This window comes from Osmia lignaria, chromosome 7, assembly GCF_051020975.1.
Source record: "Osmia lignaria lignaria isolate PbOS001 chromosome 7, iyOsmLign1, whole genome shotgun sequence".
Taxonomy (NCBI): domain Eukaryota; kingdom Metazoa; phylum Arthropoda; class Insecta; order Hymenoptera; family Megachilidae; genus Osmia; species Osmia lignaria.
This window is the reverse complement of record NC_135038.1, coordinates 6,569,150-6,581,575: the sequence shown is the minus strand read 5'-3', so window position 1 is coordinate 6,581,575 and position 12,426 is coordinate 6,569,150. Positions and strand designations below refer to the sequence as shown.

At 36.5% G+C, this 12,426-nt stretch overlaps 1 protein-coding gene across 2 annotated transcripts in view; it reads right to left on the bottom strand.

The window, feature by feature from the left end:
* Positions 1–51: 51 nt before the first annotated feature.
* The window catches only part of LOC117604548 (QRFP-like peptide receptor), a 33,595-nt gene continuing 21,220 nt past the window's right edge, over positions 52–12,426 (bottom strand). Inside the window, exons 4-11 of one of the 2 annotated variants that reach the window (XM_034324745.2) lie at positions 7,232–7,353; positions 4,835–4,958; positions 3,732–3,937; positions 2,516–2,639; positions 1,377–1,537; positions 1,133–1,294; positions 954–989; positions 52–253 (exon numbers count right to left, since the gene is read on the bottom strand). In XM_034324745.2, coding sequence (XP_034180636.2) covers positions 244–253; positions 954–989; positions 1,133–1,294; positions 1,377–1,537; positions 2,516–2,639; positions 3,732–3,937; positions 4,835–4,958; positions 7,232–7,353 — 945 coding nt within the window. In that variant the 3' untranslated portion in view covers positions 52–243. The remainder of the gene's footprint in view (positions 254–953; positions 990–1,132; positions 1,295–1,376; positions 1,538–2,515; positions 2,640–3,731; positions 3,938–4,834; positions 4,959–7,231; positions 7,354–12,426) is intronic. The other variant, XM_034324746.2, reaches the window with a different exon arrangement.

Below are 12,426 nucleotides of genomic sequence, written 5' to 3'. Positions count from 1 at the left end.
GACGCGTGGGATTCACGAGAAACGGCTTTAGCACCATTTACACAGACGTCCTTAAAGGTAATCGACTCGAGTGTCGCGGAGAAATCTCGTCTTCCGTGTCGGAATCTCGGGTGAAAAAGAAAGAAAACACACCCTTTCCCTCAAGGCGGTGTTCGTCTCTGATTCTCCCTCGGCACTCTCGTCACTAGGATTTCTCTACCTGTGAAAGAGCTGCCTCGACGTGGGCCGGGCACGACGAAAAAATCAAGTCCATCTGAAAAATCAAACGCGATGGAAAGGGGCGAAATAGGAAACGGAAATGGTTCGTAGCTCGCGTGATATTTCATCGTTCCACCGACTAAGCCAATTCTCCAGATTGATATCGAGCTATTAATCCTTCAAACGTTACGAACACTAGTCACAAACTATTTTTTTCCCTCGATTTAACTAACGTGTCGTTTATTAAATAAAATTGAAACTTCATACGAGCATAAGTGCATAAAGTGCGAATTAACAATTTCTTTTAAAAAAAATCAAAGTCGTGCAAAATTCTTAAAACGAAATCCTAAATTCTCTATACTCCATTTTTATTTCCAAATTTGTAGAGCATGCTAGCAAAAGCCTCGGATCTCAAATCTTCCCTAGTATCTTTTCAAAAACTCCAACGAGACTATTGAATACAGGAAAATAAAATTCGTGTTAATTGAATTTTAAAAAAAAAGAACGAGTGTTATGTCCAATATCGATCAGTTGGAATCAACAAATAATCGCAGAGAGTTAATCGAACAACAAAAATGTGTAGAAGAAAAATACAGACCATTGAAGGCAGAGGAACGACGACAGAAAGAAAGGATTTTTTTTTTCATCTGCAAATTACACGACTAAACGAACGTATACATTGTATTTTTTTTTTTTTTTTTTTTTTTTTCAAAAGAGAGAGGTGTATACGATTTACTGGCGTGCACAGTACCTACCGCCTCAGGGTATCATACATATTTATCCATATCAATCTGAAATTCAAAACAGTGATTCTTCGGCTACACCTGCTGTTCCTCGTTATGTTAAGCAGCAAAAGACATAAGCAAAATGAAATAAAATAAAAAAAAGAGAGACAAGAGAGCATAGGATATGCGTGCTTACACGATCCACATACCTGACACTGGTCGTCCTGGTTTGGCTGAGGCTAGGGTGCCTCTTCACCGGAGCCTTGTAACCCCTTCTCGGACAACAGATCCACCAACCACCGCAAGCGGCGGATAGGAAACTCTCCCTGAAGTGCTTCGACATAAATCCGTAAATGATCGGATTTATGCAACTGAAATTCAATGTTTATTCAACATAGTCGGATTAAAGTTTACCGGTCATTGTTAGGATAAAAGGATACTTGCTAGACGTACCTGTTAAAATAAGCCATCAACTGAAACGTGGTGTTAAGATGTTTGTACATTCCCCATTTCATACTTGGTAAAACACCATAGGCGGTGAGGGTGTTGTCTACCAGAATTGGACCCCAACAAATGGCAAACAACACCACCACAGCCACCAGCATCTTCACTACCTATCGTGGAAGAGTTTAAGGGTGAATTTGGAAAAATTCACGGTGTAAAAGTAAAACGAGAAACAAATCGAAGGATATCTTTATTTGTTATCTTCGTCAATTTTTGTTTCATTAATTAGCGAAGAATAACTTTCTCGTTAATTTTCATTTCTTTCGCAATTATTAAAGTTTCTGAAAGCTCTGCCTAACTTCGATCCCTTTTAGTCGCCTCTTACGACAAGCAGGGAATACTGTGGCTGCATTCTATCCCCCAAACCACAGGGGCTAACTTTGTCAATCGATAGGGGATGTTTAGAAATTGTTTTCAACTCGACAATGACGTCCAAGCTCATTAATTTTAGACCACCGGTGAGTTTATTATATTTTTCAGAAATTTCATGTCGAATAAGTTTTAATTATATTTTATGTTGAAATGAAACATTGAAAATGAGAAGAATTAGGTGAACGAGGACACCGTTTGCGACACCGTTAGCATAAACGACGAGAAGCTTTTGCCTTATTTATTCGAAACTGCTGCTTGAAATGCACAATAATTAGCATGCGAATGAAGGAGGTGGTGGTTTGCTTAAGTAAATTGTCTCTCATGGAAGAAACCTTCCTACGATAGAAGTGGTATCGGACTTTTATAAATTCGAGACTCTTTCAAGTGAAACGATGAACTCGTTTTTCGAATAACTATACTACTAACTATTTAATTATCACCACAAATCATGTTACACTAATAAACAAATATTAATAAAATTATTGTAAAGAAAATAATGAAAAGAATATTAATATTAACCTAATACTTGTCAACATACTAATTACCAAGTTCTACCATTTACCTGAAACCATTGAGCAACTTAATAAGACAAAGTTCTCCTAAGCCTTTGAATAGCGTAACAAGATAAAATCTCTTTAAAACCGTTTCATTATCATCGCAGCTTACTCTAAGCTGCTAGAAGCTAGCATTAGTTGCAAAATTAATATTTATCAGACCTGTTTCATGGTACGAGATTCTTCTTCCGTCTGTCCGTCTTCTCGATAACGACGACCGCCGTTTCGCGCACTTTGCCTCTGCGTCATGGGTATCGATTCGGTATCGGTATTGTGCTGGCTTAATCTGTAACAAATTGAACCGCCTATCACGTGCCACCAAAGTTTCCGTTCTCATCCAAAAACGCATAATTCCCACGATAAATCTCGCGTCCTGCTACTGTAAATTACTAAGGAAACATGCTTGTATCGGTAAACTGGATCTCGCCGAAGGAATTTCGTTATCAACTACAGTGATCTTGTTCGTCAAAGTTTTTAACGAGTAAACGACAATGGATATCGAAAGATAGAAGGAAGAGCCGAAAAGATCGATAACGAGATGTCGCGCGCAAGCTGCGATCAAAAGTTTCGACAAACTTTCGCGATGCCACTCGAAAGGTATCTCGGGGTTTCGCGAAATATCGAAACAATAAGGTTACCACCCCGTTTAACCCCTCGCTACATTTACGCAAAAAGAAACTTTTATAAAACTATGCTCAACAAGTTGAACACACCTTTTCCGCCCGCAGATATTTTCAATTTCCATTGAAACTTATTTCAATCCGTCCCGCAAAATGACCTGAATTTTCCTTGCATCTGCTCGAAACTTTCGCGAACTTTCGTATGAACAAAATTTTCCGAGTTTCGTTATATGGAATATTGTTGGAAATTTAATGCTGTTTGAAATCTCCACCGTGGCGATTACCATCCGAGAGCAATTATTTCAACAATGCGCTTCAGCCGTACGAGCGCTCGTATAAGTTTAAAATACACCTCGAGGATCACGTAAAGGGGTTTAAGGATTACTTTAAGACCCACTTTAGCACCTAAGAGTTGAGATACAGGATTCTGTACTCCGCCCGGCGTGTTTAAAACGCCGGTTCATACGTTTAGAAAAATTTACTGCAGCGGAAAGAGAAGATTTTCATGAAAAATAGGTTTCTCCTTTTTTTTATCTGGAACATCTGCTTCGACGTTTTTCATATCGATAAAAGTATTTCAATGTTCGCTCGAATTCTAATATTTTCACCGCGTGCACATGGAAATTCTGACGAATGTAAACGAGGTGGCATGGAATGAAATTCATTTTTCCACATAAAAATTATTTTATTCCAAAATTCGAACAAACGGAAAACTCCGTTTTACGGTGTTTGATAAAAAAAAAAGAAAGTAGACTTACGCGTGTCGTGATGTCATGTGATATCGGCGTTTCATAACTTGCCAGATCTCCCAGCAAATAGCTGTGTAACAAAACGCCATGACCGAGAGAGGTAACACCAAAACCAACACGAGCATGTAAACCTCGTGTGCACGCCATAAAAGACCCGCATCTGAATCGCGGACGCACCAGTAAGCGATCACCCTCATTCCCACCTCCATGTGTGTCTTGAAAAAATAAAACGTTCCTGTTAGATAATCCTACGTTAATCAAATCCGCAGCATTTTGAAGCTAATGAGTTTATCGATTAAAGTTCAATTTATGTTATTATTATAATCAATTAATCAAGAGGGCTTAAATTTTGGATGAACGTAATTTCGAATTTTAATTAATCTGGATTTGGGACATTAAATTGCACCTATAATTTAAATAAAAATGACAACAACAATATTAATCGTCTTATTTATGTTTCTTTCTGTAAAAGACACACGATTCACTTTTCTACATAATTCATTTATTGCCCCCCTTTGTTCGTCCTTTCTTTCAGGAGGGAAAAGGGATCTCATTTAAAACTTAAAAGAACGAATCTAAATTTACAAGTTGAACTGTAAATAAAGCTCGATGCAAATCATTTCTAGAAGTAATAAGGGAAGGGAGTGTTTGAAATCCCATGGAAGATATCGGAGGAAAGCTCCTTTTCCTTTGTAAAATCGATTCAATACACGATTTCACCCGATTTTCATCCTGAACGGAAGTAGTTTCTTAACGGTCGGATAAACAGAGGTTCCTCGCTGGGGAAACATCAGTCAAATACACGTCGATTTTGCATGTAGTACCTACGTTTCTGTTGGCGGGCAATGCTATCTCGTACATATTTGCGCAGACTATCAATTTCTCTGAATGGAGTATCGGAAATCGAAATTGCAAGAAAACGGCGCTATCTGTGATCGCTGACTTCGCGATTAACCGCAAGGAAACTCGGCTAATAGGAGAATTGACAAACCGATAACCGATTGCTTAATTTCTAAGCAGATTAAATTTTGCTAAATTTTCTAACGATTACCATCGCTCGGATATATAATATAAAATAAATGAAATAGAAATAAAATTATTGATACGTTTACCTGGGTGAAAATCATTGGAATACCAAGAAGGAACGATGCCACCCAAGTTATAATCACTATTTTACGGGCTTGGCTTATCGTACACGTGTATTGTGCTCTCATCGGATGAACAATCGCGTAGTACCTGAAACACACAGATGGAACTTTCAATTAGTTAATTACGAAACGACACCGACGCTAATTTAACTATTTTAATTAGTTTGAAAACACGTGGGGGTGCAGTTGAAAAATAATTGTCGAGTGAACTGTTGCGAGATATTAAATTCCCGAGATTATAAAGCATGCAGGTGGCAAAGGTGAGAAAAAGATGGGAAAAAAATGACAGAGGCACATTAAGAGGAGGCAATAAAGCAAAGTAATGGTGCGAGAAATTTCCAACCATTCATTTTACAGCCATCGTTATTTCCGTTGCTCTTCCCTTTTTTCCAGACCTTCACCAATTAAACGAAAAAGAAAAAGAGAGAAGCGAGTGCAGCGATTATCCGGATCTCTTTCGATTAAACGGAACCATGAATACAAAGTAGCTGGAGATTTCCGTGCCGACTGTCAATCAACCTCACCCTCGTCACCGAATGCAAACGAATTAAACGAGCAGGGCTGTAAAATTACGTATCGTTTAATTATGATTGACAAGATCGCACTGTCGAGAACAAATTCTATTTAGTCCGATCGATGATCCGGTTGACGAGTATGAATTTCACGTACCGCATTTAATTTTGATCGCTTAATACCTTGATGGCCGCAAATTTCACAAATGACTTTGTAATTTTATATTTAACTTATTATAATTTATCCTTGAACACCGGAGTCTAAGTTAAAGGTAACCCAAACTTACGAAATTAAATTAAATTAAACTAAAATTAGGCTCTCTCCATGGTCCGCCATGAATTGCAATAAATTTGCGATATTGATATTTTTGAGATGAGTACAGTGTATAAATTATCACAGCAATCACTGTTATTGTCTGTAACCCTCGCAAGTACAAGAAATATGATCAATTTCGCAAAATTTATTCGTTTCATTTCAACCACAAAGGAATCATAAAGGGAAAGGCGAGAAACAATAAAAAAGCAATCGATTCAACGTTGTGAAAGAGAGGCTCTTCGATACGGTGGTTCAGTTTCCCCTGAAACCAAATAAATTTTAAGCATGTCAGGAATGGGGACCATCTTGCCGGCCTATTTCTTGGCTTCTCTATTAAAAGGAAACGTGAGCGGTGAATCGAAACAACAGCTTCCCTCGAGAAATCATAAATCCACAAATCTTGAAAAATTCACATTGTAAGGTGTAAAATATTTGTATTATGAACGTGTTAAATAAGTCGTAGAATGAATTCGGTGTGAAAGAACGTGAAAGAGGAAAGAAAACACCTGGCAATCTCTCGACTCCATTGGAATCTGATCTGAAATGGAAAAGACAATTCCTGCTCCTCTCTCCCTGTGCTAACTGCCTCACCGAAACGTGCTAAAGTAAAGAAGGGAACGAATTCTTTGAAACTACGCCAACGAACGTAAACTTTTAGGTAGATTCGAGGACAAAATTCTACTTCCCGTGAAATTGAAAGGAAACGATTTACGATGAAGAGTGTCTCTAAACGACTTTACGTTGATTACATTTCATTTAAACTTGAATGATCTGTGGATAAATCGTTTCTATATCTTGAATTAGAAAATAAAATAATCTAAGAGAAATGTTTTGAGATTGTAAATGATCGTCAAAGTTTCGGATAAACCCTGAGTTCATCGTTAATTATGAACATAGGGTGCTACACAATAGGGGCAAGATATTGAAAGTGCCACCTAATCCTCGTGAAATTTATAATCCTTCGAATTCATTAATCTTGCATAGAGGAAGGGTATTAGAAAGGATCTATGGTATTTCAATAATTTTAAAATTAATAGCCGCGTTTTGTGATAGAACGAACCCTTCCAACTATGCAGACAGAAAGTGGCAGCGATATAAAATACGGCTCTATATAAGGAGAACTTCTGACAACTCGTTTGTGTTCATTAATTAAGTGAAACTGTACTCCTTGGATGTAAAACGACGTTAAATGTTTTTTATGCTTCCAACAGAAGTTGCTTTTCTAACGAACGTCGAGCAATGTAAAAGTTTTATAATTTTATCTTCCAGTTAATCTCCAAGTTTTTACGTGAACAAATAATTATTTTAACGATAAGTTTAATCAATCCAAAGACTTTTTTAATAAATTTCACATTCTTCGTTGTCTTAAAGGGTGCTTAAGAAAATGAAACTTCGATCGAAGATAAAGTTTATGATAAAAATATATTGGCTGCAATTTTTTTGTTTTGACATCATTTATGTTGGAAGAGGTGGTAGGTACGATATAAGGTTAAATAATGGGTGGTTTAAAGGAGGTAATAATGTAAGATTTACCTTTCGACCGACATCGCGGTTAACGTGACGACCGAGCAAATAGCCGATACGCTCTGCATATAATGCACCGACTTGCATAGGAACAGACCCATTGTCCACGTGTAAGAGAACAGCTTGGCTACCTGCAACAAATCGTTACCTATCTCGTTAGATTAAATTATCCGAGCACACTTTACAACCGCACTGAAACATTTCAAAACAATTTTGATAAGAAAAAATATACCCCACACGTGTCATGTCCCTTGGACAAATTTTCAAATAATAGTACGATAAAAATGATCACTTTATTCTATCATTCCCGTCACGATTCTTCCGTTTATTTTTCAAGTCGTTCAAAACGGCGTTTCAAGGAAAACAATAAAACCATCCCAGGGAGAAGAAAAAATCATGAGAACAATAGGACGGAGTATTGGAACGAAAGAAGAAAAATCCCGGAAAATCACGGAAACGTTTCTCGGAGTTTTTGAACGGAAGTAAAAAGGTCGACGTTCCAGGCAAGAAACGTGTTTAATCAAGCATCCTCGAGAGGTAGGCAGAGAAGATGAATATGTTGTTGAAGTACATATGCTTTTTGAAGCTGTTAATGAGCAGGAAACGCGTCTGATCAAAGAGTCTCCCTGTTTTCATTTCAAACGTGTCACTGACCATCGTGAACCTGCTTCAACTCGTTCGCATAATGACCGACTGTTAAAACGAGAAAGATAAATGAAAATTACCTTCTCTGATATATCACAGTTACTTTGAAATAATTGCTACAAAGGAGGAATATTTAAATACATCCTTGTTTTCAGAGTTTTATTAGCCAGGAATTAAAGTCAGGAATTAAATGGTTGATCCTTGTTTTTATGTCGGTCCGACGGAAGTCCAATGGTAGCCATAAACGCTGCGAAAATAAGGAAACTCAAGTACAGTCTGCTCTCAATTGCCCCGGTTAAGGTTAATGTCAGACGCAACGCGATCCACTAAACAACACTTTACAACGTGCGATTCGCAGCTCGAAAAATCTGTCGAAAGAAATACTGTGGGATATATGAAAAAGTTTGAAGGATCGAATCGATCGGATGTGAAGGGAGAAGTCGTTATGTCAGCGAGAAAATCAGCCATCGAAGGGAATATCTTAAGTCGTTTGTAAAGAGTGGAGCCGGAAAAGAGGGCGATGGCATTCAATGAAAGCAATCAACTCGAGCAAATAGCAAGGTATTTTCGATGTCGAATACGGCTCTAATGAAGCGTGCCACAATCGTTCGAACACGATGGAGGTGTATTTTTGAATCGTTTTATTATAAAAGGGGACCTGCATAAAAGAACAGCCTTCTGAAATTGGAATAATCTTCTGAAATTGCTACAACGATTCTACGTTTCTCTTTTTCTTTTTTTTTTAACACATAATGGATAGAAAAGCTCTATTTTATTACAGAGCAGAAACGTCACGTAAAAAGAGTCCATAAATGCTTTATTAAAACGGGAAGTAAACATTGCGGCTGTGTTTGCATTTCAAAGTGTTGCACGTTTTTATCGATAAAGGGGCTGATATCGATGTTATATTGAAATTATTTTTTACCGAGTTTTATTGGAATTTTATTTACATGATTTCAACAATTTATCAAATATACAGCTTTGGAATGAAATACGCATAGGTTTATGGTAATTCAAATTAACCCGTACCACCTGGAAATCGTGTCTGACTGGAAACTCTGGTACGCTCAATCGCGCACGAACAGCCTCGAGACGTTTTAATCAGATCGCAGTTTACAAAAGCACATAAATACGGGGTGCGTGCGTTCGAACGTCATGCAAACGCTTTCAAACATGCAGAAATAATTTCGTTACACCACACAAGCATACGCACACCTGCTCAAGTCGCTTTCTCAATAATTAAACGTTTGTTTACCGCCACCGTCCTGGAAACTCCATAAAATTCGTTCCCGATTCAACAAAAGCTCCTTGTAAGAAATTGTTAAAGAGACGATAAGTTTTCTTCTATGATCAATTAACTTGAAATTAAAAAGTTTGCCCGCAATAAAATCTTCTCTTGCCAACACGATTATTAGATAAATAACGTTGAAAACGTTTCTGCGTCTCGTGTAAGGACGCTAATTAAAATTAATGTGATTAAGGTAAAGTTTAGTCGATTAAGATAATTGAACACAGACTAACAGGAATATAATACGATTACTCAAGAAAATTGCTGTCGGATCCAGCAGAGATTAAGCTCAAGCTTCGATCCGAGAAAGAAACTTTAATGGATCCGCTTTAATCAAGACACTGTTCTGTATTTCACGGAGAAGTGGGTCGATTATGATCGAGACAGGGTCAAGAACGATCCAACCTCGAGACGCGTCGAAGCTGTCGAAAAATATGAACATCTAATTCCTTTATAAAAAAAGATGATCTATAAATTGAAGCTCTTGGAAAAATAACAGAATTTATATTCGAAACTTTGAAAAAATATTTTAACAGAACGAGGAAAATTCGCTCAACAAATCACAGGCTTTTATATTGTAAATGCTTGAACGAACGTCCAGTGTCCCATCTAATTTTAGGGTGTCAAATATCTTAATTATTTTTAGAGCAACAGAAAGGTAGTCGTTTTAGGCTGGTCAGAAGATTTCGTGGTGATTTTAAAATAAAATTGTAAGCAGAGCAAAGTAATGCTGAACCTATTATTAAACAAATACTTGAGATTAAACATAAGTATCCTTGGAATCCAGACAAGAGATTCAAAGGCAAAGTTTATTGTAACAATATTTCGACGATAGTTTCTCGTTTGAACTGCAAGTCGAACAAAGTTTAAACAGTAGATCCACTTAATGAATTTCTGAGATGACAAAAGCCATAATTAAAGCCTTGTTACTTTAAGATGCTGATTTTCGAATTGTCTAAATGTTAACTTGATAAAAGGAGAACGAGTTTAACTTTAAATTACTAACAGAAATTATCAAATAGAAATGCTGTATTGATTTTAGAACAAGGACACAGAATACTATTCTGATATTTCAAGCGAAGAATCGAAAAGTAATAATTCAGCACGACAAGACAGTTATTTATCTTTCACTGTTAATTCCTTAATTACTTATAGAACGAGCTGGCAAAATAATTTAACCATAGAATTCCATACCGAACAACGTTTTCTACAATTCCACGAATAGCTTCAACGATTGACATTCAATTTAAGTTGCCACTTTACTTCAAGAAATGAATAACCTTTACTAATTAGAATCGCACGTGACATGCGACTGGAGAACGAATAAAATGAAACACAACCCACCGCTGCTCGGTTAATTAGTAGCAGCGTAATTGCATCGTTATCAATGACGACAATCAAGTTGTTGTAATTCGACACGCGTATTAGTTTTCTGAGAAACATTACCGACAATTATAAACTATATTTAACTATTAACACGTTAAAAAGTTAATGTCTTCATTAGTAACGCGATTCTAAAGCAAATATTTGTAAAACGAATTGCAAAAATGAAACACTCCTGCTTCTTCGAAGCCCAAGAGCAGACTGACTCGCCTTCGCGCGATGCAAGTAGTTTATCAGGTGCATTTGCATCCTTTAACTAGGGCCGAAGTAATGAGCCCGGTGATTGGCGGAGTACGAGTAATTAGGCAAGCCCGGCTATCTGTTTGGACAAGAGCGTCTAATAGGTAGAACTGTTGCCAAAATACCGCATTGTAATATGACTGGTTTGAATTTATACTTCCATGCGAGCTTATACCATCAAAGTGATCTACTACTAATTAAGTTAACTCCTTTATTATCCTATCTCCTTTTGTCTTCTCTATCTTGTAACTAATTTAGACAATGGTCACGTAATTCTCTACACGTTCGATGTAACTAAGTTTCATTAACAATATAGTCACAGTGCAAGTGAACAGGCAAGCGGAAAGCAAAGCATCGATCAGCTAAAGCAATTTTGCCAAAATATAAATCAATGAATTAGAAATTTTTGTTATAAAATAAAAATGATTTATATTGCTTGCCAAATTATGAAATTATTATTTCGTTAAAAGGATAGCCATGTTATAACCATGTTATAAAAAGTTATCTAGTAGATATTAATTTCAATTCATAAATCTTTGTGTCTGTTTTCTACTGCGTTACTTCAGCAGAAAGGTTAATGAAACAATTAGAGAACACTCGCAACGCTGACCACTGACCATATTACTCTCCATTAAATTCCTCTAACGGTGTATCGAATTAATCGTAAAACGAAGACTTTATTGCGCTTCGCATCAAATAATCAAATTACTGATTACGCTCGCAGATTCGATTGCGATACTACACATTAATTATTACTTCATCGGTACTCTCCATAGAGGAATAATAGTTGTTCGATTCGACGTTCTAACAGGGATCTATTATTATGACAATGTGTATTTTCAGATGAGAAGAATAATTTTTGGAAAATCAGAAATAAATTTTTCTTTGAATGAAAAATTTATTTATACCTCTTTGAATAAAAATTATTTCAAATACTGCATAATTTCCAATTTGAAAACATTATTGTTTGAAATAAAGTTTGATTTTTTCTGTCATTTTCAAATAAGTAATTGACTTTTTAATTATTCGAATAAATAATTTATTTCTTATTTTTCAATATCTTCATTTCACTCAAAATTTGTGTCAAAATGATATTTGAAATAATGCCCGACTTTGTAGAAAAATAAGAAACGTGAATATACATTCGCGTATACACAGAATTTTCCTTATTCAGTTATTTACCCGGTTCCTATATCACTCGTAAGAATTCGTCGGGTACTGTATCAGTTTAATAGAACAATAAATATGTTCCGAGTGAAGTTCACTTCTTCCATTTGTATTTTCCGCGAAAAGCGTAATACAAGAGAGAAAATATTCTTCTAACAGTTATATATTATTCACAAAATAATTATTCATTCACTCTGCGTATACGTCTTTTGAGCTGATGTTTAGAAGGTACACGGTAAACACACCCCTATCCCAGTCAAAGGGTTAAAACATTGATCAAACAGAAGAAGGTAGTTACATCTTTGAAGCATGGGTTGCTTTCAAACTAAATGTACTCTAAACTACCCAAACACGGTATCATGAGTTAAAGTTGAGAGTAAGTCAAACTTTATCATCGCAACTTTTTTAGAAGTGTAAGAGGAAAGGCGAGTGCCGACAGGCCAGCAACGCAACAGAAGTGACTGAAAGTGGACCCTCCATT